This window comes from Ascaphus truei, chromosome 2 (assembly GCF_040206685.1).
Source record: "Ascaphus truei isolate aAscTru1 chromosome 2, aAscTru1.hap1, whole genome shotgun sequence".
Classification (NCBI taxonomy): Eukaryota; Metazoa; Chordata; class Amphibia; order Anura; family Ascaphidae; genus Ascaphus; species Ascaphus truei.
This window is the reverse complement of record NC_134484.1, coordinates 315,893,601-315,921,465: the sequence shown is the minus strand read 5'-3', so window position 1 is coordinate 315,921,465 and position 27,865 is coordinate 315,893,601. Positions and strand designations below refer to the sequence as shown.

Sequence of the window (27,865 nt, the reverse complement as noted above, 5' to 3'; positions counted from 1 at the left end):
CAAACCATTCTCTCTGGCCCGCACTCTCTCACCTCAGAATGTAAGATTGGTAGTGGCAGGAGAGAGCAGTGACCCACTCAGGTGGGGCCTAACATAGACGCTATGCTCCACCGGAAGTTCGGCAACTTCTGTGTTCTCCTCGTGCGTAGGCTCCATCCATGGGTGCTGCTCCCCCATTTTTCTACTACATCAGGTAGAAATGGAAGAGAAGGGGGGTGAGAGAGAGAAGTGAAATGGGGACGGGTAAGGGAGAAGTGAGGTAAGAGGAGGGGGTGAGAAGCGAGGTAAGGGGTGGGGGTGAGAAGGGAGGTAAGGGTAGGGGGTGAGAAGCGAGGTAAGGGGAGGGGATGAGAGAGAAGGGAGCTAAGGGTAGGGGATAATAAGTGAGATAAGGGTAGGGGGTGAGAATTGAAGTAAGGGCAGAGTGTGAGAAGGGAGGAAGGGGAGAGGGTGAGAAGGGAAGTAAGGGGAGTGGGTGAGAAGGGAGGTAAGGGGAGTGGGTGTGAGATGGGAGGGGGTGAAAATGGGGAGAGTAAAGTGAGTGAAAAAAGGAGTGGGAGATGGGAGGGGAGAAGCCAGAAAAAGGAGGGGGGTGAGTGAGAGGAAGCGGCGAGAGAGAGAAAGAGAGGGGGGGGGGGGGTGAGAGAAAGGAGGGGGTGAGTGAAGGGAGTAAGAGATATTGGGGGCATGGAGATACAGGTGAGAAGAAGAGTATGTGGGGGAGAAACTGCAGAAGAGGGGAGCATGTGGGGGAGAAGCAGGTGAGGTGGGGATCCGATCACGTGAGGTCACGTGGGGCCACACACGTAATCTACATTAAATGTCTGGCTCCCGATGTTTACCAAAGCTCAGCAAGTAGCCCGCCAGCCAAAATAATTGCCTATCCCTGTTCTAGTAGCTGAATGTGTGTCCTTGTAAATCCACAGGGTTTGACATGGTCATGTCATAAGTCACGGATTCAAATTTGACAACTAAACATATTCTGTATTACAAATCGCATAGTTCAAAACGCGTTTATAAAAAGTGACAAACCGCATGGTTAAACAGCCAATCCGCACAGATTATACTTTGTTTTGAAGCGGACCGAATCTGTTTTAGTTCAATGCTAGAGCTGCTGCCCAGAATGGCAGAGATTGTGGTTTATGATTGTGGCGGGGATGGTGGGTATAACACTAGTACCCACTTCATCACAAGGGGCCTTAAATTTGTGAGTATTGGTCTTATGGAAATACTTTATGAGGATTTGAGGGGATACATTATGAGGTGTGGGGTGTGATCATTTAAATATATTTTGCTTATCTCATTAACATATATCCCAGATACCTCAGGTGTGCTCCTTTTTGAACATAGGTGTCTCTCCCTATGTTATTTAAAGGGATGTTTGTGGGGATCGATATCCCTCCTTTTGCTTTTCTCCGCTTGATGACAAAGTTTCTTTTCTGAGGAAAAATACAATTATTACTGGTACAGTATATTATATAGTTCCGTTATTGCTGCTGCTTGATTGTTCTGTTGTTCAAAAGTTATAAAATAATGTCTTTACTCTAAAAAAAGTTACTTTTTTAAAATTGTTTAATTCTACCACCTTTTATAAAACATACAGTAAGTATAACATTTCACATACTGTACTGTAATGGTTCCTTCAAGAATGCTACAAGAATTTTCATGAATGGCTCGGGGGGAGGGGAGGCTGGCGGTGTTGATAAGCGGTTGCATTACCGTTGTTTTGTTACTGTAGTAAGACTGCGTGTGAGGTGGGTGGGGGGTGGGAATGTGATGATACGCATGTGTGTTTCAACAAGGTACCATGAGATATACACAAATGCGCCTAGCTGTCCACCAATTGTTCAGTATCTACTGTAGTAACTGCTCAGCCAATCATATTGCTGGCTACATTTTCTAGAATTGTGAATAAAATAATAGAACTAAATAACATTGAGCAAAGCGATTGATTACAGGAGAACGGACTGATCTGCAGTAACTAATCACTTGTCTGTGTGCATAATGTATTGATATTTAAAAAAAAGAACAAAATATGGTAGCTTGAACTGTAGGTAGTGTAATACAGGTAGTGTAATACAGGTAGTGTAATACAGGTAGTTGCTGTAGTAAATTATACTGTATTTACCTTCATTATATGACTCCTGCAGTCTTCATTATACACGTAGTTGACAGGTGACAGCGGACCTGCTACACCTGTAGTTGACAGCTGATGGAATGATGGATGGAAATCTTTTTGGTACATGCAAGCTTGCTGGTATCTGTATGTAAATTCAGGCTCAGGCTGGAAGTTTTGCAGGCATCCTGGTGGGGACAGATAGCAAGGGTTGCCGGCCACCAGGTTTTCACTGACAGTCGGACTGTTATTGTAAGCCGGTGCTTGCATTGGTGCAGGCGCTGTTACATTGCTTGCCTGGGATTGACGAATCTTATTTTGATTAAATCTGACCTTTCTCCTTTTGAAGTCTCCATGATCAAAGATACTGGAAACATCTGGCATCACACACCAATACCCTCCTTTAACTCCGTGTGCAGGAGCAATACGAAAAACACGGATCGCTACTTAACTTTTTCCTTATTGCACGCTTCCACCCATGAGCATCAGGTGAAAATTTATAAAAGTCATACTTTGCACTGAAATAATCATAGATTTCAGCAACTGTAGCCATTTTATCATCTGCTGCATTAATTGCAGAACATATTAAAAATGCATAAGTACAGTCATGTCTTTTGCACACATACTGCTCTGTACTCATTGCGTCGGTCGGCAATTGTGTAAAAAAGACACAGAGCATTGAGTTTTTATTATGAAACACCTTAATTGATACAGTAACGTCTTCAGTACCAAGGTCAATTCACAATGGACCACTGTGGTAGACGTTTTTTTTAAACTCCTGCAAGTCGACACATTACTGTAGAACAAGTAGTGTACACATTAGAATTCATTACAATTCATGAATATCTGTCACCTGGCGGATACGCGAAGAATTGCCCCCAATTAAATCCAAAACCAGTAATTAAACAGATCAACCACGGATCAACCGTGAGTGCTGGGCGGCGCAAATGCGGCATGAACACGGGGGATGCAAAATTTATAGTGCGTGGAATACAGGAGATGCAACGACAATGAGAAGTTTTAGAATAAAGGCTGGCGCAGCAGTATGTAACACGTGTTCCCCCACCTCTCTGGGAGATATATTGCATTACTGTGTTAGTGTGGTGCTGAAGCAAACATGCTGGTTCAGGAAAGCTGAGTAGCCACGATGGTAAGGGGCAACAGGACAGGCTTTTGGGGTTCTTTGTTTCTATATCATCAGTGCTTCAGTGCCTTCAGCTGTGATGGACTCCTGAGGTGCAAGACGTCAGTTCCCACCACAACACTCCTTACCCCTCCTGCCCAGGAACTAACACCCAGGCAGAGGTATAGTGAACAGATATATTTATTGGACATACTGCAGCAGTTCTTCTTACAGCATAGATGTTGATATTCAAAGTCCCAGGACTTCTGGATGATGCGTACCTTGATAGTATGGGGCCTTGAGTCTTGATGGTCCCAGGCCTTTTGGCCTGGGATGGGCCAGCTCATCCGTACCATGGGAGAGTCTCACAGCCCATGCTCTCTCCTTTGCAGGCAGGGCAAGACTAAACTAACTTTGCTACTCTCACTTGGAAGTCTCTGGAAGGGGCGGCTCATGGACTGTACCTATCTCTGATATGCTGTACACAAGCAATGAGTCACCTCCTTACTTCCTTCACTTACAAGTGGAGCATAAGGGGGTCACTGGCCCATAGATTAACCTGTTACTGCCTGGAGCTAACAGGACTTGCATAACAGATATACTATGTGGGAAAGAGTGGTATTACGGGACATACCATGTTACATATATATACAGGCGGTCCTCGTTTTACGACGAACGGCTTATCCGACGCTTGTCAATGCATCCCTATGGCCCGTTTTACGACGCCCGAACGGCTTATCCGACGCTCTTACGACGCTTTAAAAAATTTCTACAAATGAACAACCAGACGGCTGCGGGCTAAGGAAATCATTCTGAACAGTCTGTGTGAAGGTTTGGTGGTGTATTTTAGGCCCTAAACCATGGCTGATCAAAGCAAAAAGCAAAGTACTGTTACTCCAAAAAGGAATAGAAAATCTATAACTTTGGAGACCAAGCAAAACATAATAAAGCGCTCTGAGAAAGGAGAGACGAACACAGAAATTGGACGTGCCTTGGATATACCTCGCACAACTATTGTGACAATAATCAAAGACAAGGCAAGAATCTTGGAACAGATCAAGGGCTCAGCACCTATGCAAGGTACAACAATAAGGCAACGTGTTGGGTATATTGCTGAGGTAGAAAAACTCCTCATCATATGGCTGGAAGATCAATCCCATGTGCCCATTAGTTTAGCCTTAATTCAGGCCAAGGCTTTGAGTCTGTATGAGGACATTAAGCAACAGCATGGAGAAGGGACCACTGAGGAAACGTTCACTGCAAGTAAGGGCTGGTTTATGCGGTTTAAAGAGAGGGCAAACTTGCATAACATTAAAGTGACCGGGGAAGCTGCTAGTGCGGATGAGGAGTCAGCTAAAACCTTCCCTGTTACATTGGCCAAAATTATAGAGGACGGTGGCTATTGCGCACGTCAAGTGTTCAATGTTGATGAGATTGGGCTCTACTGGAAGAAAATGCCCAGTAGAAGCTACATTGCAAAAGAGGAAAAATCTATGCCCGGGTTTAAAGTTGCAAAGGACAGGCTGACTCTTCTGCTTGGATCAAATGCTGCAGGTGATTTCAAGCTAAAACCTTTGCTTGTTTATCATGCAGAAAACCCTAGGGCATTCAAGGGTTATGCAAAGAGCACACTTCCAGTGATTTGGAAGTCCAACCGTAAGGCATGGGTAACAGGGAGCCTTTTTGAGGACTGGTTCCAGCATCAATTTATTCCAGCTGTGCAATTATATTGCATGAACCAGAACCTCGATTTCAAAGCATTGCTGCTCCTGGACAATGCTCCTGGCCATCCCGTGTACCTGGATGACCATCATCCAAACATCATGGTGGTGTTCATGCCCCCCAACCCCACCTCATTGATACAGCCGATGGACCAGGGGGTTATCGCTTCCTTCAAGGCCTACTATCTTAGGCGAACATTTGCCCAGGCCATCAGAGCAACCAATGTGGAAGGTGGTCCAACATTAAAATAATTTTGGAAGGGTTACAACATTCTCCATGCAGTGAGAAACATCGGAGAGGCATGGAATGAGGTTAAACAATCCAATTTAAATGGAGTTTGGCGTAATTTGTGCCCTGATTTTGTGTCTGATGTCCAAGGCCTTACAGAGACTGTTGCAGAAGTTACAGAAACTGTTGTGCAAATGGCCAGAGATCTCAACTTGGAGATGGAAACTGAGGATATTGAGGAGTTGCTCGCCTCACATTCTAACGAGTTGAGCAATGAAGACCTCATGCAATTAGAAGAGCAAAAAATTGCTGAAGAGGAGGCCCACCAATCTGCTGATGCGGCACAGCCACAGCCACGTAAATCATTGTCAAGCAAAATGTTGGCTGCGGCATTCAAGCACATTGATAGCGCACTGGCCATATTTGAGGACAATGACCCTAACATTGAACGGAGTTCAACAGTCAGTCGTGGGGTGTCTAACCAAATCAGCTGCTATAGAGAGATCTACACGCAGAAAAGGAAAGGATCTGTCCAGACTTCAATGAAGAGATTCTTCAAGAGGCCGAAACCTTCAACTCCACCTACATCACCTCCAAAAAGTCCGTTGTCTGTTGAAGATCCCCCCCCAATCATCTTCCTCCAATAATTGATGTGGTTTTTTTTGCTCATGTACATTTCTGTACAGAATACAGCATAGTTTTATTTTTATAGTTTTATTTTACAGTTCTGGAATCAATAAATATAATGGTTCCATCATAATCTATGTGTGTGCTGCATATCTTATTGCTTGAGTAACATTTTCTGTGTATTTTAGCATTAAAAATGCCTTCAGGAACGGAACGTTTGATTTAAACAGTGTTCCTATCCGACGCCATTTTGAGTAACGCATTGCGTCGGATAACCGAGGACCGCCTGTACACAACTTGACTGTACTAAATTAGCTTATCTCTGTCTCTCCCCCCCTCCCCAGCGAGTTGACAATTTTATTTGCGTTTTAGCCTTTTTTTGGTAATTCCTCTTGGATTTGCAGAGCCGGAACGAAACCGCTTTTGAAAAATTCTTCTCTGCACGGTTTGCACATGCGAAAAGGACTTACAGAATACCAAAGCCTGACATTCTGATTGCAGTGACCTCTTTCTGCACGAATATACACAACTCACAGCTACTCGAATATGCCCTGTATCTGTAGGCAATCATGGTCAATCCCTGACACCACAGTAATGACCCTGACATCACTTTATATTAGGACTACTACTTTTGAGCGAGTTGTTTAGCTGGGCGTGCGAGAAAGAAGTTGTTGAATGTTGTGGTCCTGTTGAGCTTGGGAGAGAGAGGGCCCACCTGGGCAGCCCCTCATTCAGCATGGTTTAAAATGAATTATACATTCAAAGCCACATCTTAATATTTGCACCTTGAAGCCGGTACAATACTTATATTTTGCTACATTTGGTTGAGCCAATGTAATAATATTTTGTGCATATTTTTTGCCTTTTTCCTCTAATACTTTCTGAGCATTCATTTGCGTTTGACTTTTGCCCCTAATAAAGATTAAATCTTTTTTCTACAATAGTATATTTATATAAATTTATTAGAAAATTATCTCTCAAGAGATTTTTCAAAAATAAACAAATACAAAGGGGAGAAGACATCCATGATCCATGTAACTTGGAACATGAGAATCTCAAATATGAATGACCTATTTTTGACATTTCTAACCAAATGACATTTCGTGACCAATGTTTTTTTCATGATATGATAGAGCTGTCAGAAGAACATACCTGATATCACAAATAACTTTTTAGGTAGACAACCATCAGGATTATGTAATAAATCAAAATTCTGTCCAGACCGTTCTAATGACAATTCTATCAATCCGTTTCAACAGGCAGTCGAAAGAGATCTATCACTTTTAGACAAAGGCATCCAGTTCACTGTCTATCCCCAGCACGGTGACAATTTACGACCAGAGCTACGGCATGCTATTTCCTCCCTTAAAGACAACACAGATATTGTTGTCAAAAATGCTGATAAGGGGGAGCCGTCATGGTTCTGGATCGGGCTTACTATTGCGCTGAGGCAATTAGACAGTTGGACGATCGGCTGTCATATGTTTCATTGAAATCTGACCCAACTAACATCTTTCTCAGAGAATTGGATGATTTACTAGAAGAGGGCAACATTTTCCAAGTACTATCAGACAAAGAGTATGACTATCTGCACTGCAATCACCCTATTACACCTATTTTCCATCATTTACCCAAAATTCACAAATCTCTTCACAAACCCCATGGGCGTCCTATTGTATCTAGTATCGGTCCACTGGGTGAACACTTATCCAATTATATTGATCACTATTTGCAACCTTTAGTTCACACACTTCCTTCATACCTAAGAGACACCTCCCATCTTCACACATTATTTCAGCACTATTCCTGGTCTTCCAATTTTCTTTGGGTAACACTTTATGTATCCTCACTTTACACTATAATTTCACACACAGATGGTCTTTTAGCCACTAGTTTTTTTCTAGAAATAGATTCATCATTATCCACAGTACACATTTCATTCAATCTTGATAGTATACAATTTTTACTTCACCATAACTATTTTTCTTTTATGGGTACTTTCTATCTCCAGACACGTGGGACGGCCATGGGTACATGCTTCGCACCATCCTATGCAAATCTATTCATGGGGTGGTGGGTGGAGTCCCACGTGTTTGGAGATACAAATCCCTAACGTCATCACATACATTTCTATCAACACTATATTGACGACTTGTTGTTGATATGGAGGGGTTCCACTGAACAACTACTGGCCTTCCTTGACTATATCAATGACAACCCATTCAATCTCACCTTCACTTCACAATATCACTCACATTATATACATTATTTGGATCTTAAATTGTTTGTTGGCATTGATCGATTAGTCCATACGGATATTTATAGAAAAGATCATTCTAGAAACACTCTTCTTCATGCACGCAGTGCACATAGTCATACTCTTTTCAGAGGAATACCCTATGGCCAGTTCATACGCTTACGCCGAAACTGTTCCAATCTTGACGATTACCATCATAGAGCCTTAGAACTTACCAATCGCTTCCAGGCCAGAGGATATGATAAAAAAATTCTGATTGAGGCCAATCTTAATGCTCTAAATCAAAATAGAGATGAGATGTTGGATCGTAGTCAGGTTTCTCTTAAACGAGATAAACAAGATGAAATAATATCTGACCTGGATTCTCCTTATTTCATAACCACTTACAGTAATCAAGCTCATGCGATCAAACGTATAATTCACAAACATTGGTCTATTCTCAATGTTGATCCTCTTCTGAGAGAAATAACAACAATGACTCCCAAATTTGTATTTAAGAAACTATCTACATTGGGTAATTTTAGCAGATAAAACTCGTTCTAAAAAAAGATTTTTTTCCAAAATTGACAGGATTCGATCCTTGCAATAGATGCAAGATATGTCCATATGTAACTAAGACAAAACTTTTTTCGGATAAGGAAAACACCAGGTCATATAACATCACTACTTTTATTAACTGCAACACAGATTTTGTTATCTACATGCTTATATGCGGTTGCAATAAAAGATACATTGGTCTTACGTCACGTATGTTTAAGATTCGAATAATGGAACACATGAGACTTATTCTTCAACGAGACAGAGCATCCAGTGTCTAAACTACTCAGGTGTCTGAGAGTTTAGAGGAGGGGCTATATATACATCATCTTATCAGACCCCTGTCATACTCCTTGAGAAAGGGCTGGAGAGCCTGAAACGCGTAGGAGGGATTTTTTATTGTTAGTCTGTTTTTGTTTTTTTAGTATGTGATTCAATAAAACTTTTTTATTTTTTCTACCTCTGGTGAGTTGATTGGTGCTGTTCGGTTCTCGCTGTTCTACCAATTTGTTTTTTCAAGTCCATTCATTTGCATAGCATTCATTTGCATAGTGGACCACTGTGACATCTATATAAGGATGATTATACTGGAGAAAAAGAAAATATCCATATTGAGTTAGACTTTATCCTCAAGAAATGCATACTGTACTCCATTAAGCAGCTGGAGCACTGTTAAAGCTGTTCAGCTACTATGATGAATCCCATTTGAATTAAGCTGATCTCCTCTTCAGCAGTGGGAATCTGCTTCACAATATATTGAATAGGTGAGAAGCCGTGTAACACACCGTTAACAATGACTGCATTACCACACTCAATATCATATTGAATAGGGAGAGTACCAAAAAAAAGTCGTTTGCAACTTAGAAAAAAACACAAGTTTGCCTTTATTAAACTTATCACATGCATCTGGTTCCCTAAATACTTGTCGGTATAATTGTCTGTGCTCCTTTCTGGACATTCAAAGATGGTGCCTGCTGACATCCAATAGGAGTCTGCAATATCATCTCGCTGATGACTTTGCGGCTTCCTATTACTCCATGGGACCAGCAAAGATAGGCAGGAATTTTGATTTCCCTAAAGGGAAAGGGGTTTAGCTCCAAAGGACTCCTCAATTTAAATATTATTATTAAAAAAAAAAAAAGTTATCCAAATAAATTAATTGGGGGAATTGCTGCGCTAATTGTGTAGTTCTCGATCATGCTGTGGCTTAAAAAAAGAATGACAACAAAGTCCTTGTATATTACAAGGGGTTTATAAGAAACGACAACCTAGGTATGGTAAAGATGTCTGGAATCATTGTCCCCATAGATACCCAGGCATGCTACAGGATTCCGTGGTAATGTTACTGCAGAATACCAGGCATACCTCAAAAAAAAGTTGCCAATTCTTCAGCTGCTCTAGTTTCAAGCAGCAACTGGGTCATACTGCTCTTTTGGGAGGGCTGCCACACCTTGAGTTATTCACCAATGCCAGGAAACTGAAGCTCTCTGACTCATTGCAAAAGCATCTCAGCGCTCTCATCCCATCACTGTCTGCATCTAATAAAATATACAGCACATGCATTATTTGAATGGAAACAAGACACCACGCATGCAAAGAATGTTTTATACAGGATTTACGAAGATCGCATGCATGCAGCCCCTGTTCTTAATGACGTGAAGTGCTCATATTAATGTAGTGGGCATGGGCTATATTCAGTGGCTGTTGAGCTATTCAGAGGCAAGTCATTTAGGTTTTGGAAGAGTGGGTTTCCAATCTCATTAGTCCTCCCTAAATCAAGTAACATGGGGGTAGCTGTCAAATAAAGAATGAACAGCATATTCAATAAACAATGAGTTCTATCATACCATTGTATCCCATGTCTTATAAATCAGCTTCTTTCTGGTGAACAGCAAATAAACAGATTTTATCCGTGTTCGGATTCTTAAAAATCATTCCGGAAACGGATTGATCTCTGTCGAAAAAAAATCGGAAATGGCGAATCGCCTTTTTGAGACAGATCCAGAAAAATCCGGGGATTAAAGGAACCGGCCAATCCAAGGAGTTATTGATGTATCACTGATGTTCCTTCCTGGGAAAAGAACATGGCCAACACATCTCACATGATTCGTAGGCTATTAGGAAGCCGCAATGTCATGAGTTGTGTTTGCCTGTTGGCCATCCGGGATTCACCAAATTTTGTTTGCCTTCCTCTGGATTAATATACTGTAAGTACGGATACAGGATAAAGTATCTGTCTTCTAAATTTAGCATAGGATGAACTTGATGGACACATGTCTTTTTTCAACCTCATCTACTATGTAACTATGTAACCATGAGGAGCACCAACATCGAAAAAAAAGCTATTTGGCACTATAGTACCTTCTGGTTTAAATTATGCAAAAAATAGAATTTACATTTTTGCTGGAATTGCTGCTCTAAAGAGGCAATCCAAGCGGGCGATTTTTTTTAACAATTTTTTTTTTTTCAAACATTAGATTAAATCAGGGAGTCTGCAAAGCTGAACCCCATTCATTTCAGCACCAGGGACACCCTACTTCCGGAGATGCTTACCTTTGTAGGGAGTGCCGCAGCCGCTCGGCTGACAGGGTTCACATAATGGCGGAGTTTCAAAGCTCCCACGCCCTACAGGCCAATAGGATGCCGTGACGTCATCATGTTCGACTTCCTATTGGCCCGTGTGATGCAGGAGCTTTAAACTTTGCTGAGATACCGGCACCCTATTTGGACTTCTATATCTCAGAAAGCAAAGGGGCCCCTGGAGCTGAAAGGAATGGGGTTCATCTCCAGAGATACCCTGCTTCAAACCTATGTTAAAAAAATAATAATAATTTAAAAAAAGTGCATTAATTGCTCCTTTAAATTTAATTGCAGAAGCCTTCGGTGTTTTTCTCCCTTATCAATGATGTACCATAGTGTATCCCGCAAAGTATCACTTGCTCTGAGCAGGCTGGACAGAGGCTTGCTGAAAGGTGGGGGTAATGCCTTACTTGTTCTTGCTGTGTACAGGTGAGTGACCTGTGAGTGAACTCATGGAACCTCTGTTGTGTACATAGTACAGATTGGTATCAATTACTGCAGCAGAATTCCTTCATGCTCTTGATGGCTGTGAAACTCAGTGAGCGGCAGGGGAAAAAGCAGAGCAAAGACAGACACAATTAGGCCTACTGACATCATTTCGGACGGTGACTTCCTGCAGGGGAAAATCCTGAACATTTTCATTGAATTGAACAGCCTGCATGATATCCTTTATTTTTCATTAAAAAAAATCAACCAATAAAAAGTGTTTTCTGAATTATTATTATTATTGCCAAATCATTTCTCTGATTTATTTGAGAAAGTGGAAAATGACCGTGGTCTCTATGATAAGTAGGTAACATTGACCTGTAAGTTTTATATAATATTTTAATAACATAAGCAAACTGGTATATGTATGTCAGTAAGAAATGAGACTGTAATAAGCAGAACAAAAACTGGGAACTTGAGTCCTAGAGGATCCTTCATTTAATTGCAAACCAAAGTACCATTATAGGTTCACAGTGCCCTTGCATTGCAACTCATTGGAGCCCTTTGTGATAATACTATTCCTGAAGATGAGTAAAGTATGCAGGGCTTTTCTCAGGTGGAACGCTGTTCCTCTGTTTTACTTAGAGCACGTCGTAGATTTTATAGCATTATTATGATAATCTAAAAAAAAATGTAAAAGAATGTAATAATTATCATTTACAAAAATAATAACATAGGTAGATTCGAAACGATTTGGAAATGTGAATAAATATGTATATTATTTTGCATGTCCAAGAAATATCCCCCCCTTATCCCATCCTCGCGTCAGAACTCCCTCACCTTTTTTTCTAGAATTAAAAGCAATGACAGTAGCCTGGACAAAGAAATGACACAAAAACATGATACTTTTTCAACATTTATTTATCCACAAATTATTCAACATTCAATATCCATGTGTGAAAAAGTATGTGAACCTTTAGATTCAGTACAGTTCGAAAAAGTACCCGGGCACTATCTCTATATGGTGTGTATAGGATGTTAGAAGTAGATGGTAAAGTAAAAAGGGTGTGATACAGCCTTAAGATAATTTTCTTAAGATGTCCTCGTGTGACTTGGAACCCCAACAGGATCTATCCAGGACCCTTGATGATAATGGAACACAAGAAGACACACCATCAACTTACCTTTCCTCACATTGTGCTCCCCCATTTTTCTTGTGTTCCAGATTCAGTACAGTACCTGGTAGCACGACCTTGAGTAGCAATGACTTAAACTACTACCAGTCTCCGGTTTTGGTGCGCACGCCAGGGACACGCTATGATCGTCTTCGCCGGCTGCCAATGGGTGATTTGGTGCCCCCCCCCCCACTGCGCTTTCACCCGCGATGCTTGAAAAATCCGGGTGAATTGTGGGGGGGGGGGGGAGGTTTCCAGTTCCCGTCTGGAGCCGTACGGATGGTATGCCGTAATCGGAGACAGCATCTGTAAGCATTTCCTGTAACTGCTGGTCAGTCTGACATCGGTTTTGATGAATTCTAGCCCATTCCTCCATACAGAACTGCTCCAACTCAGTGACATTTGTGGGCTTTCTTGCATGGACAGCTCGCTTCAGATCCTACCACAATATTTCAATGGGGTTTAGGTCCGGACCTCAGACTAGGTCCTTCGAAAACGCAGAATGTTTTCTTCTGCAGCTATTCTTTTGTAGATCTGCTTGTATGTTTATGATCATTGTTTTGCTGCATGACCCATTTTCTTTTCTGCTCACGGGTGGATGGCCTGACATTCTCTTGTAGAATCTTCTGATACAGTACAATGTAGAATTCATGGCTGGGTCAATGATGGCAAGCCGTACAGGTCCTGAGGCAGCAAAGCAGCCTGAAACCATCACACTTCCACCACCATGCTTGATGATTGGGATGAGGTTCTTCTGTTCGAGCGTAGTTTGGGTTTTCGCCAAACAAAACATTTCTCATTGAGGCCATAAAGTTCTACCTTTGAGTGATCTGTCGAGAAGTCTTGTAGATCATCTATGTGCTCTTTGGCGAACTTCAGATGCAGCAATGTGCTTTTTATAGAGCAGCGGTTTCCCCCTGGCTATCCTTCCATGAACACCATTCTTGTTCCAGTCTTTTTCTGATATGGGAGTCATGAACACTCACATTAGAGAAGGCAAGAGTTTCCAAAATTCATGGATGATTTGCCGGGTTGTTCTTGGAGAGATTTTGGTAGGACGTCCACTCCAGGGTGGAGTGACTGTGGTCTTGAATTTGACAGTGGATTGGTGAAGCCCCAAATCCTTAGAAATGGTTTTATAACCCTTTCGAGACTGATGAGCATCAATAACTGCTTTTCAGTAGTCCTCAGTGATTTCTTTTGATCATGGCATGACGTGTTCCACACACCTGTATGGTGAAGACCAAACTTACAAAGTTTCTGATCTTTATATAGTGAGGGGCCTCCCAAACTCACTCCTGAATATCTAATTATCCACTTTAATATAGCTGATAAAACCAGAATTCCACTTACTTTTGCACATACCCTGACTCTTAATTACTCATTGTTTGTCCAATTGATACATTATTTTGTTTAAAGAAACACAAAATTGGTTAATATAAACCCTATTGGATATTTAAAAAAAGACTGGTTTTGATTCAAGAAGGTTGTCATGGAAAAACTATGGAATTTCCATAATTATCATTGGAGTTCACAAACTTTTTCTCGCCACTGTATATATATATACTATAGGGCTGAAAAAAAATCTCTAACCTGTACCGGTCCCGGTCTGCTGCAGGACACGGCATAGAAAAGACTGGGGAGAATCTCTTCGGAAGCACAGCTGTCAATCACTGCGTTGCTTTTCAGAGGTGCTCCCCACAGTTCCTTGGATAGTGCTATACAAGTCATTGTGGGGCACAGGTTCGGCAACAGAATGGTGATTGAGAGGTCTGCTTCCGAGAGGTGCTGCAGGAGAACCGCGATCTTTCAGCACCACATGTCCCCGAGCACCCACAATTTTTCACACGGACCAGGTGAGTGGATGAGGTATATGTATTCTTTTCTTGGCATAGGTGTCTATTTTAACGATATACCAGGGGCTCTTCAACTGGTGGCCTAACAAGTGCCTTGATGTGGCCCTTGGACTCTCAGCTAATTTAATACTAGTCTCTTAGGCTTAGTTGCTAATTTCATACTAGTTGCTAACTGTATATTTTTCACACTAAATTTACTTGTACTGTAATTTAAAGCAGGGGTGTGCAAAGTTTTTAATTTGCGCCCCCCCCCCTCCCGCCTCCTTACCTCCTGCCTCGCTCCCCCTCTCCTCCTCGCTCTGGCGTCAAATGACGTCACAGGGTCATGTGATGTCACGTTACCATGGCAATGTGATGTCACGTGACCCCGCAGTGTCATTTGACACTGGTTACCATGGCGACGCATCGCCGAAGATCAGGTAAGAGAAGCTGCAGAGGCCTCACGCTGTCCCCCCAGCACTTCATTTAAAAGCTGAGATATTTAACAAATTCTTTGCCTCTGTGTTTACCAGGGAAGAATCAATTTCAATTGTAGTGCCGCAGGAGGAAGCCAAAACCTCCATATTAATGAACAATTGGTTAACTGAGGAAGAAGTTCATAAGCGACTTGAAAAAATTTAAGTAAATAAGGCACCTGGCCCCGATGGCTTACATCCAAGAGGTCTCAATGAGTTAAGCTCAGTAATAGCCAAACCATTATATTTAATATTCAAGGACTCCATTTCCACAGGCTCAGTACCACAAGATTGGCGTAAAGCAGATGGTGCCTATATTTAAAAAGGGAGCTAGATCACACCCGGGGAATTACAGACCTGTAAGCCTGACTTCAATAATAGGGAAACTACTTGAAGGTTTAATACGGGATAATATTCAGGAATACCTAATGGAAAACAAAATTATTAGTAATAGTCAGCATGGATTTATGATGGATAGATCTTGCCAAACTAACCTTATTTGTTTCTTTGAGGAGGTAAATAGGAATTTAGACCAGGGAAATGCAGTTGATGTGGTCTACTTAGATTTTGCAAAGGCTTTTGATACGGTTTCACACAAGAGGTTGGTGTACAAAATAAAGAAAATTGGACTCAGTAATAATATATGCACCTGGATTGAATACTGGTTAAAGGACAGACACAGAGGGATGTCATAAATGGAACTTTTTCAGGTTGGGCTAAAGTCGTGAGTGGAATACCTCAGGGATCGGTACTGGGACCCCTGCTTTTTAACTTGTTTATTAAATGACCTTGAGGTTGGGATAGAGAGCAAAGTCTCTATCTTTGCTAATGATACTAAATTGTGTAAGGTAATAGAATCAGAGCAGGATGTAATTTCTCTTCAGAAGGACTTGGAGAGACTGGAAACGTGGGCAGGTAAATGGCAGTTGAGGTTTAATACAGATAAATGTAAGGTTATGTATTTGGGATGCAAGAATGAAAAGGCGATTTACAAATTAAATGGAGATATATTGGGGTAATCCTTGATGGAGAAGGATTTAGGAGTGCTTGTAGACTGCAGGCTTAGGAATAGTGCCCAATGTCATGCAGTAGCTGCAAAGGCAAACAAGATCTTATCTTGCATCAAACGGGCAATGGATGGAAGGGAAGTAAACATAATTATGCCCCTTTACAAAGCACTAGTTAGACCACACCTTGAATATGGAGTACAATTTTAGGCACCAATCCTAAGAAAAGACATTATGGAACTAGAGAGAGTGTAGAGAAGAGCCACCAAATTAATAAAGGGGATGGACAATCTAACTTATGAGGAGAGGCTAGCTAAATTAGATTTATTTACATTAGACAAGAGGCGTCTAAGAGGGGATATGATAACTATATACAAATATATTCGGGGACAATACAAGGAGCTTTCAAAAGAACTATTCATCCCACGGGCAGTACTAAGGACTCGGGGCTACCCCTTATTGGAGGAAAGGAAATTTCACCAGCAACCAAGGAAAGGGTTCTTTACAGTAAGGGCAGTTAAAATGTGGAATTCTACCCATGGAGACTGTGATGGCAGATACAATAGATTTGTTCAAAAAAAGGTTGGACTTCTTTTTAGATGGGAAAGGTATACAGGGATATACCAAATAAGTATACATGGGAAGGATGTTGATCCAGGGATTAATCCGATTGCCAATTCTTGGAGTCGGAAGGAATTAATTTTTCCCCTTAATGGGGTTTTTTGTTTGCCTTTCTCTGGATCAATAAGTATAGATATAGAATAAAGTATCTGTTGTCTAAATTTAGCATAGGTTGAACTTGATGGACCTATGTCTTTTTTCAACCTCATCTACTATGTAACTATGTAACCTCTGTAGCCGCCGCGCCCCCCTGGAAATTCTCCCGCCCCCCACTTTGCGTACCGCTGAGATAAAGTAATGTGGTACAGATTTTATAAATGCTTGAAACATTTTGAAATATAGTAATTTTCAATTCTTTAAATGTCTCTATAATTACATAACACTTAACTTGTTGACCTTCTACTCCTAACTGTCTTCTGATGTGGTCCCATTGGAGAACTAGTTGAAGAGGCCTAGTTTTCTACCAAATTTGTAGTTGCATTTATTTTCCTTTACTACTTGCTGTGTCATGTACAATTTGTATAATATTTCAGATCATTTTATTGAATGCTTTTGCTAAACAATAACATGTTTATTACTCAATGAGGATGTCTTTAGAGGGTGCTCACGCGATTAACCTCAGGCGTGCTCAGGAGTTGGATTTTTCAGCGACAGCCAAAGCTGTTTTTCAGCGAGCTGTCGGCTGAAAACATCCAATCAGCGTGAAGCAGCGTCAACATCACGGCGCCGTGACGTCGGTGCGTCGCGGGCGATTGGCCCAGCGATGCCACTGCCCCGCCTCCCGATCGCGGACGCTGGCTCGCCTGCATGGGCATGAAATCGCTCATGCTTGATCAGGTAAGCATCAGCGTCCGCGCGGCTCAGCTCTGCTCCACAATGTATTGATGCAGCCTCAGGCTACGTCCCCGCTGGTGACCGGTGTCCTGCTTGTACGCGTGCACGGGGAAGGGGAGCATTGCCGGTAGTTGAGCGCGCGGGTAAGTATAGGTTTTTTGTTTACCTAAGCGCCGATCGCGGCTGAGCGTGTGTGCACGCGCACAGCGTGAGCGGGGTCTTACATATATCTATATATGTAATTCCCCGCCGCAAGCACCGCCCGATCAGCGCTAGCGGGGACTTAGCCTAACAAGTAAAATCCAGTACTTCATTCTATTGTTTGTTAAACTGCTGGTGACTTCCTGCTGTACTCAGGGGAACTTTGCTTCAAAGAAAAAACCCAAACGTAACTATACTCTGCATTCTAAGTACAGTATGGATATATGATTAAGTCCCTTAGTTCTGGATCCGCTCACAAAATACAGTATTGTGCTATGATGTACTGCCGGACCTTATAATAGTGGAGAGACTTGAGAATATAAATTGAGAGCACCATGACGTAGCTACCTCCTCATGTTGTCTGGCATTGCAGGGGCCCCATGACGTAGTAACTATGTCATGGGCATTTTGCTCGATTTCTAGGGGAGGGGTAAGCGCAGACCGTGATGTGACAAGGATCTCCTCCTCCTCTTCAGTTTGTGTCATCAGTGACGTTACGATCATGTGATTGTTCCTGAGCTGTGATACCCACAATGTGCCGAGGGGCAAAAGCACTCTGGTGCGCCCAGCCACTCCATTTCTCAAAGGGTTCATCCATTGCAATTATATTAAAAATAGTAAGGAGGAGGTACATGTAGTTGAAGGCTTAGTAAATTATTTTAAGTAGTACTAAAATTAATCCAAACCATAAAAAATGTGAAATGTTTTTTAAAAAATCCAAGCAGCTTAAAAAAATTACTACTTTCAGTTCCAGGAACCCCCTGCTTCCCGAGATACGTACCTCTGTGCTATGCCTAAGGCTTGGTCCCCACTGGCTCTCAATGGGGCCCGGCCCTCTGCGAGGGGGGCGCCACTCTGCACGGCAAGTTTTTCTTCTAGACCCGAAAATTGAGATGGACACAGGTGACGGAGCGCTCGGCCACGCCCCCCCCCCCGGTGATTCAGCCAATGAAGGCGAACCTGCCGGTTGATGTCATGGCCGCGCCCCGTCACGCCCCCCTGTCTTTCCCCCTGCAGCTCACTGCAGACCGGGGAATTCGGCTGCACGCGCCGCCTGCCTCGCAGGCGCACGTGCAGCACAGGCAATGGGGCAATGCCTCCTACTGAGCCAATTGTTTTAAAAACAAGTAAAGCCCGTAATATCGCGCGTATGCTACCGTGCGCACGCACGTCAATGATAATTGCCTGTGTGAGGCTGACGTTGCTGTAGTTGTGACGCTTGCGCGCACCGCCGTGAGCGGTGGCGCGGCAGATCAGAGGAAATACAAGAAATTTGTATTTTCGCGCTGTTGCCGCGCCACATGATGCTGTGAGCCAATCACAGTGCGGCCTAACACTGTGATATCAGCCATGCCCCCTAGCCGCGTGCGTCACCGCTTGCCCTATATAAACTAAACTCGCGTACTATATTACAAGCCTAATGTGTTGCAGCAGTTTCACTGGCAGAGAAGTAGTTATTTCAAAATACAGGACATTTGACTTAAAACTGTTTTTTTTGTCTCCGAGGTTTCTATTTTTCCCCAACAACTTTTCAGAAATATCATTTATTGAAGACATCTATTTTTGATATTTACTTTTCCTCCTATTTAATATGCTGTAAAGTCATCTTTTCCTTGCTTGGAAAGATTTCAGCCCATTCAAAATAAATAGATTGAGGGCTTTATTCAGTATACTGTACGTCGAAGTCTATGGGGATCTCTGGTCGAAATCATCTCCAATGGTCGTTTTGGTGTAAACAGATTAAAACCCCTAATCTCTACTTGATTTGAATGGGCTAAAATCTTTCCAAGCAAGGGAAAGATAACTTTACAGCATATTAAATAGGGGCAAAAGTAAATATAAAAAAAATAGATGTTTTGATTACATAACATTTCTAAAAATTATCAAAAGGTATTTGATACACAGGCTAATGCCAGATTTTGAAAATTTTTCTAAACATTTAGACATTTTACAATTGATCAAGTAGTCTTTGAGACCAAGAAGTCAAACATAATGTTAGCTCTGATGGTACAAGTACCATCGTGCAATTTGTCATCTGTGACCAATTGGTATGTCTGTCATTAATGAAGACACTGTCTGATACTACTAATAGTTAAAGTTTTATGACAATGAAGTATTAAATCATAGCTTTTATATGCATTCATTTCATGCTGTGGGATATGTATCAGGCTGACTAAAAGTATGCATTACCACTTATCCATTTTTTCCCAATGTGCATCACATGTTATCTGGAAGAAACCTGTTAATCAAGTTTCTTAGCAGACACTGATTTGTTAACCTGAGCAATTCAAGCCACCTTAGATTTAGCACTGTTTAAAAAAAAGAAATTGAAGACAGCGGGAAAAGATATGATGTCTTTATTATACATTTTTTATGTAAATCAGGGCCACCCCCTCCTTACCTCTCGCGTCATCAAATGACGCTGTGGGGTCGTGTGATGTCACGTGACCGCAGCGTGATTTGACGTCACGTTACCAGGGCAACCGTGACGTCACATGACTCCGTGGCGTCATTGGATGCCACGTTGCCTTGGTCACGCATCCTGAAGCCGGCTGAATCCCGGTAAGTAGAGGTTGCAGAGGCCTCGCGCGCTCCCCCGGTTTTTAATTTAAATGCCTTGGGGAAGAGCGCGAGACCTCTACAACCGCCCGCGCCCCTCCCAAAAAAATCTTGCGCCCCCAGTTTGCGCACCGCTGATGTAAATCATCCTATTGTCACTCCACAAATCTCCCCTTCATTGTAAGTGGGGGGAAATGCTAGCAGCTAGTGCAGTTAACCAAAGTTATAATATAGTATATGACACTATTACTTGTGTCAGTACTGTATATCACAAATTTCCAATGGGATTGAATAGCAATACATGCATAATATCAATAGTGAGCCAGAATATGTACATGGCAGGCTAAATTAGTTTATATGTACCTGCATATAAGTCTTTTTTGTACTTTTTCCCCCCTTTGTATACTGTATGAATAATGGTTCTTCTGTATGGATGAGTATACTCTGTTTTTGTATTCCCTTTGTTTACCCCTGGCCCTTCTTCTCTAAATGCTTTACTTTCTGTACGTTCTGTACCCCATCTATTTCATCCATCTACTCTTCTACCATATGCCTAATTTCCCTACCAATTACTTACTACTTTAATCTCTATAACCCCACTATTCCCTTCATTCCAACTTCATCTATTGCATGTCTTAGTCCCTTAGACTAATAGAATTTACCTATTTTCACATGTGACCCCCAAACCTGCCTTCCATGTTCTGGTGACCCCCAAACAATCCTTCCATCTTCTGGCCGACCCCCAAACCTCCCTTCCATCTTCTGGCCAACCATCAAACATCTTAATTTACCCTTCCCACGAACATCTCCAATTTCTACCACCCAATAACCCCTTACTCATCATCTCTCCTTAATTTGAAGCCAGTATCTCTAACTAGTCAATCTCCCCTCAGCAACCTCTATTTCTCCCCTGCCACCTTTGCAAATCCCCCCCCAGACTCTACCCACAATATACCTACCAATCTCTATAAACATTCCTCTGCCAATCTCCCCTTATTACCCCCTATCTTCCCACTGTCAATCTCCCTTCAGCACCACCCTACCAGAATCCCCTAGGCACTCCATTTCCAATCTCCCCTAAGCACCCTCTAAAATCTACCACCCCATCGCCACCATGCAAATCTTAATTAGCCCTCTGCTAATCACCCTGTCTTTCTATAACTTCCTTTATTCACTTAACCTTCTTGCATGTCAGCATACTCTGGTATCCACAAACATCTTTCAGCTTCATCCTTGAACCACACAGGATTCATTGGGTGGCGTAAGAAAGTGAAGTGCTGTGAACCTAGTGCACATTGATACTCGCTGGACAAACAGCAGGTAGACAAATGCAGTTATCCATCGCTAGTGGGAGAGTGCATTTACCAGCCCTGTAACAAAAATGTGTTCGTGATTTAAAATACCCAGAGAAACGCCAAACATCAGTACAAATCATACCATGTAATGGACTTTATGGTTTTCCTCTGTGTGCTGCCATTTTATGTGTGCCACATCTATAATCTGTCCAACTTTTACTCTGGCCCAGATCCACGAAGCTCCCTTATGGTTTTAACGAGGCGTTAACTTACTGTATGCTACAATTAGACATACACAATCTTAGTGAGCTCAAATCCCAGATCCACAGTATTATATACAGTATTGATATATTTAAATGTGCCAATTGGAGTGCTACTGGAAAAGTGGCCTCAAATACTATATAAAACCGTAAACAAAGAAGCCCCAATGCACATCCAATATAACAAATTATTTAGTTAATTTCTATATGTTTTTCTTCTCATAAGTATGGGTCATTTAGTTCACAGTGTTGGTCAAAACTTATCAAGCCTGCAACCATGTCCAGGTAGACTATTAGCAGGTTCCTACACTAAAGTATAAAAAAATATACATATACTGCACCGACACACTTTATTCGAGCAAATACCCAGTATGTACCTGGCAGATACCTGGAATGCGCCGCTCCTCACCTCTGACAAGCCCCGTTGCATTTGCCTTCCCAGCCTGGGTTCATGCCTGGCTGACGGGCGGCTGATCTGTTAAATGATAATGATTAGGATTTAATAGGCTGCAATGCTTCACGTGACTACCAGATGGCATAAATTCATGAATTGTAATGCAGTATATATATATATATACTGTGCAGTATTGCAGCCAGCGGGAATAAAATGCTTCAATCCCTGCCTGGAAAATAACCCAATGCACTCGGGCAGAAAACAGTCACAAACCTCAATACACCCGGGTATACCCGAATTTGTGGGACTAGCCGAGCTCGAATAAAGTGTGTCGCCAGTGTATACTTCCAACACACAATGCTGTAGCGAAGGTTATTATCACCTTTCTCCTGGGGAAAGACATCTCACTGGACTGCTGCTTTCACATGTGTGCTGGGACATGCTGATTAAATAGGGGCAGGATTGTGTGGGCTTAAGCTAAGAGGAAGAGCCACATACCTCCCAAACAATTTACAATTAGACATAGACAAACTCAAACCCCAGACCTACAGTATTATATACTTATATATTAAATTGTGCCAATTGGAGTGCTACTGGGAAAATAACTTCCAATATACAACAGTAAATAAAGAAGCCCCAAATGCACATCCAATATGACAAAGTATTTACTGTAGTTCATTTCTATATGTTTTTTCTTCTCATAAGTATGGGCCATTCAGGTCTTTTTTTTGGTCCAAAATATGTCAATGTTTTTCTTCTTCTCTCCATAAACCACTGGAGAGAATATCTGATATAGCTATAAGTGTACAGCCACCCTGGATATCCCTTTAACACCAATGGGTTCAAGACATTTCCCCCCACTTTGAAGCTGGATGTCATATTTTCAAGACATCCTGCAGCTGATTGCCCAGGTTGAGTGCAATATATGCCAGTTTTATTCATCCAACTTGTGAGTGCATCTATTACCCTGGCAGGGCTGACCTTAGGCTGGTGGTAAGGCCCCCCTGTAAAAAGAAAAGAGGACTTACCTTGACGAGCAGCCCTCCTCCGGCACCGTCTCGACGTCACGTGATGTCACGTTACCATGGCAAAGTGACATCACGGCATCATGTGACGTCCCAGTTTCAATGGCAATGCATCTTCATATGATGTCCCACACCAGAAAGGTGAGGGAAAAACACACATGCCTATCACTCTGCTGGTCCGGGGGCCCTGCACTCCCTGCTCCTGTCGGTTTCGGGATCCAACTTTCACCCGACCGGAGGGGGGAACTAGAGGAGGGGGGGCCCACGCTCCCTCCAGTTCCCCCCTCCGGCCGGGTGAAAGTTGGATCCCGGTGCTAATAGGAGGGAGAGGAGGAAGTGCGAGGCCCCTGAAGGTACGGGGCCCACGGTGGCTGCCTTGCTCGCTTTGCCCTAAGGCCGGCCCTGATTATTGTATTACATAGAATTGCGCTCCAATTCTCGTCATCAAAACATATCAAGCCTGCAACCAAGGTAGAGCCTATCAGCAGGTCCTACGGTACTAGTTTTATACTGTATGCTTTTATATTTCCTCCACTGCATAGAGAAAAGAGAAAACCAAACAAAGATACTCACTATCATGGTTTTGTTTTCTCTTTTCTCTTTGCAGTGGAGGAAATACAAAAGGACAGTATAGCATTGATAGCGTAGGACTTAACTTAATAACCCAGACTTACATATAGAAATGAACTAATTTGTCATATTGAATATGCATTGGGGCTTCTTTGTCAACTTAGGTTAACCTAAAAACGAGCACATGTGGGATATATGCTAATTAGTAATTTATATATACTTTGCATATCATATTAGGATATATCCCAGGTATCTCAGATGTGATCCATTTTGGCATAGGTGTCTTGCTACTTGTTGTTTGAACGTGCGTTTGAGAGGATATACAGTATATAGCACATTGACATTTAATGCTTGTGAAACAAAATTGCGTATTTTCCAAATTTAGCTGGCAAAATGTTTTTGTCAAATTCTGTTTGATTCATGAACTTCAGCAAAAAAAAGGTTTAACATCTCTATTATTAAATTATTAAATTACATTGATGCCTATGATGCCCAGTAATACTTCTGCCCTAAATTTCATGACCAAACTCACTTTTCATCTTTAAAAAACAAGCATTTATAGCATAACGTACCTTAAATCTCATAGGACCCCTCGTGTGCCAGCGCTCATGATGTCCAGACAACATTAATATTAATTAATTAATATCAATTTGGCTAAAATCTCACTTAGTACATGGCTGTTTCTTAATTTACATTTTATTTAATATATTTGACAACTTAGGAAAAAATACTTGTGAAAAGCAAATTAAATATTGATGGGTATAACGCACCCCCAGAATAATTAGGGGCTCATATTTTCCTGAGAAAAAAAGGACAGCAGAGGTGCCAAAGTTTTGATGCTTGTGTCTCAGTTTCAGTATGAAGTCGTTTTTAGAAAATATTAAATATGAGGAAATGCACCATTTTTTTTAAAACTTTTCGATAATAAAACTAGAGGATTTTACAACAATGAAGAATTTCAAATATAACACATACAGTACAATGATGTATGATATCAGTATAGAAAGTGCTAAGTACAGTATATAAATACATTTTTATGGGTCCATCTAAGTGGGACTTAAGTATAGTTTTTCATGCTGTGATATAATACAACATTGACAAAAATACTTAAGAAATCATGGGTTGGGAAAATTGGTCCACAGCAATGTCATTCAAATCATTAGGAAGAAGCAAGTTACTCATACAGTGTTACATTAGAGCCGTGCTACTGCCTGAGGATTTTGAGGGCTGGTGTATAATTACATTACATCATCATACCTACGGTATATTAATGAATAACCACCAGAGGTGCAGGTTCAGAGAACTTTGACTTGCTAGCGTAGCTGAGTGCTGCAATGTCTTGTATGGTAACGTGGAAAACTGCAAAGGATTATGGTTTTACATACGCTTCTGTGCCATCATTCTCTGGCAGAAAGCAAGTATCTTCCTCTCAAAGAGATTTGTCTCAGGGCCAAGAAAAGCAGTCTGAAGGCATACAAGCCAATTTTGGAACCTATACCGTGACATCCAGGTAAATATTTTGTATTGTTTTCAGTTGTTATTTGGTACGTAGTTTATGCACATGCTGCCAAGAGACCTCATGCGTCTCTTTTTTGGTGTCTTCTGGCATCTGAAGTTTTGCTTTTTGTTGTGTATGTAACTTGCATGGGTGCTGATTTTTGTGTATTTCTAGCTTTATAGCATCAACATGTACAGTATGCAACATTTTACAGAAAAGGCATTGGGGTTTTCCTTCAATAGGCGCATTAAACATTAAAGTTCACAATATACTGTGAATGTACATATTCATAGATAGAGGAAGAGAGAGAATTATATAGTACAAGATTCGCCATTTTATAAAATAAATCCTTGTTTAATAGCAATGGTAAATACATTATTTATTTATAAAATAAATAATGTATTTACCATTGCTATTAAACAGATGATTTTGTGTAAGTTGTGTTAACTACTGGCAGAGTATCAGAAATGTATTACTTTGCACTGTTTCTGTAACAAGCATAAGAAACATATTTATTAACGTTAACATATGTGATGCAAATCTTTACGGTAGTCAAGATCAAGGTCGAAACTACAGAAGCAGTTACTTTGATACATATAAAGGAGAGACAATGAAGGGAAAACGCACTAAAATTGCCACTGAACATTATTCATTTAAAGTGAATTGTTCACCTCTTACTGCATATAACACTTTCTGGTGGGAAATAAAATGAAGATGAACTTTCATATACACTATTTTCAGAATGACTATTTAAAATGTTTCTTTTTTGTTATTATCACAAAACAAATGTAATTTGCTGTAAGCCGTCATGGCGGGGAATTGTTAAAAATGGCACACCATTTTTTTAATAAGCTAAGCCCTGGATATGTAATTCAACAAAACTCTTTACCTAAGGTTGCATCTATTTAACCAATCTTATATTATTTTACATTTTGTAATGCGCGGGGTCCAGTGTTATAGGTCATGTGTTGTATAAGAATAAGTATTAATAGTAATCATTTTAAATTATAATTAATAATAACAATCAATAAATAAGCCTGCAATTTAATATATGCACTTATTCCTTATCTTAGATAATAGATTGTGAGGTTTTCTTTTATCGCAGCGGGTTGGAATTTACTGTATGTCGAGCTAAGTTAATATATGTTTCTGTTAAAGAAATTCCATTAAGTGACTGGAGGCTACTTCACATACAGCTAAACATTATCCAACAGCAAGATTCATATTAGCTGCAGCCAGACTGAAAAAAGGGGAAGCAATGTTATCTGTTAGGATACCAGTCCAACATTCTTAATGCCAATTAGGAATGTACAGTACTGTACCATTCCATCTTTTGTTGCAGTTAAAAGTATTGTGGGAGCATCTTTAGAGGCCTTGCCAAGGTGAGAGTGGATGTGTAGAGTATCTAGACCAGGGGTGGAACTACAGTCCACAAGGGCAACCAAAAGTTCAGGTTTTCATGATATCCCTGCTTCAGCAAAGTTGGCTCTGTCAGTGGGCATTCATAATGACTGACCCACCTGTGCTGAAGCAGGGATATCACTAATACCTGACCTGTTGGTGGCCCTTGAGGATGGCTACCCCTGATCCAGACACTTTTAAACCCACTAATCGCTTTACGGTATATTCCGATTGTGCAATATATATTTTACGTTCATTATTGCATCAAATTGTTTGCTGTTGGTAGTATGGAATGTTCAAGACAACGTCCTGTGGTCTTTGACTTGGACATAACTGGTTCGATTCCTCGACTGCCAGGGATGCCCGTCATGAAAAGGGTCGAACAACGGCGTCTCAGCTTCTTCGACCTGTATGCAGGAGTATTAATGACACACTCCTGAATGTATGAAACAGATCCAGTTGTTTTGAATCTAAATTAATCATATCAATGGATATGTGTGTATATATATTTACATATATTTTTCTACATATATATATATATAAACACAAAAAGAAAAAGGAGGGTCACAAAAGGTCAAAAAATATGTAATGAAAAAAAAGAAAAATGGACTTTATTAGCAATGTATAAGTAAAACACACAAGACAAACTCAAACACATACCACATATAAAATTAACTGCTGTAAAGTAAAGCTGATAATATCTAAACACAAATAAACCCCTAAACTGGAAAGACCAAACAACAAGAATTCTAATAAAGCATTACAAAACAAGGGGAAAGAAAATTCCCCTAGTAATGTGACAGAGATCGGCCGATCAAAAAGATAAATAAGAACTCATAATTAATGGACAAGCCAGAACACATAATAATTCATCAGAAACCTGTAAGTCAAACAGCTGAGAAAAAACACTCCATAAGCACTATGGATAAGCACTGCATAAAATAGCACATTAACATGACAGGCACAGAAAAAATATTGGTAGGGGAAAATGAGTGTAACATACAGCAAAAATACCTAAATGGCTAAGAAAAAAGGATTCAATAATGTGAACAGAGCCACAGAGGTAAATGAAAAAAGACCCTGTGAGATGCTGAGATA

General features: G+C 41.1%; 1 protein-coding gene across 6 annotated transcripts in view; it reads left to right on the top strand.

The window, feature by feature from the left end:
• COBL (cordon-bleu WH2 repeat protein) overlaps positions 1–27,865 on the top strand; it is a 431,588-nt gene that overhangs the window by 97,429 nt on the left and 306,294 nt on the right. For 5 of the 6 annotated variants that reach the window (XM_075586505.1, XM_075586504.1, XM_075586501.1 and 2 more), the window contains exon 1: positions 25,163–25,378. The exons of the other annotated variant lie outside the window; for it this stretch is intronic. In XM_075586505.1, coding sequence (XP_075442620.1) covers positions 25,203–25,378 — 176 coding nt within the window. In that variant the 5' untranslated portion in view covers positions 25,163–25,202. Of the gene's footprint in view, positions 1–25,162; positions 25,379–27,865 lie in introns of those variants that run through there. 6 annotated transcript variants of the gene reach the window in all.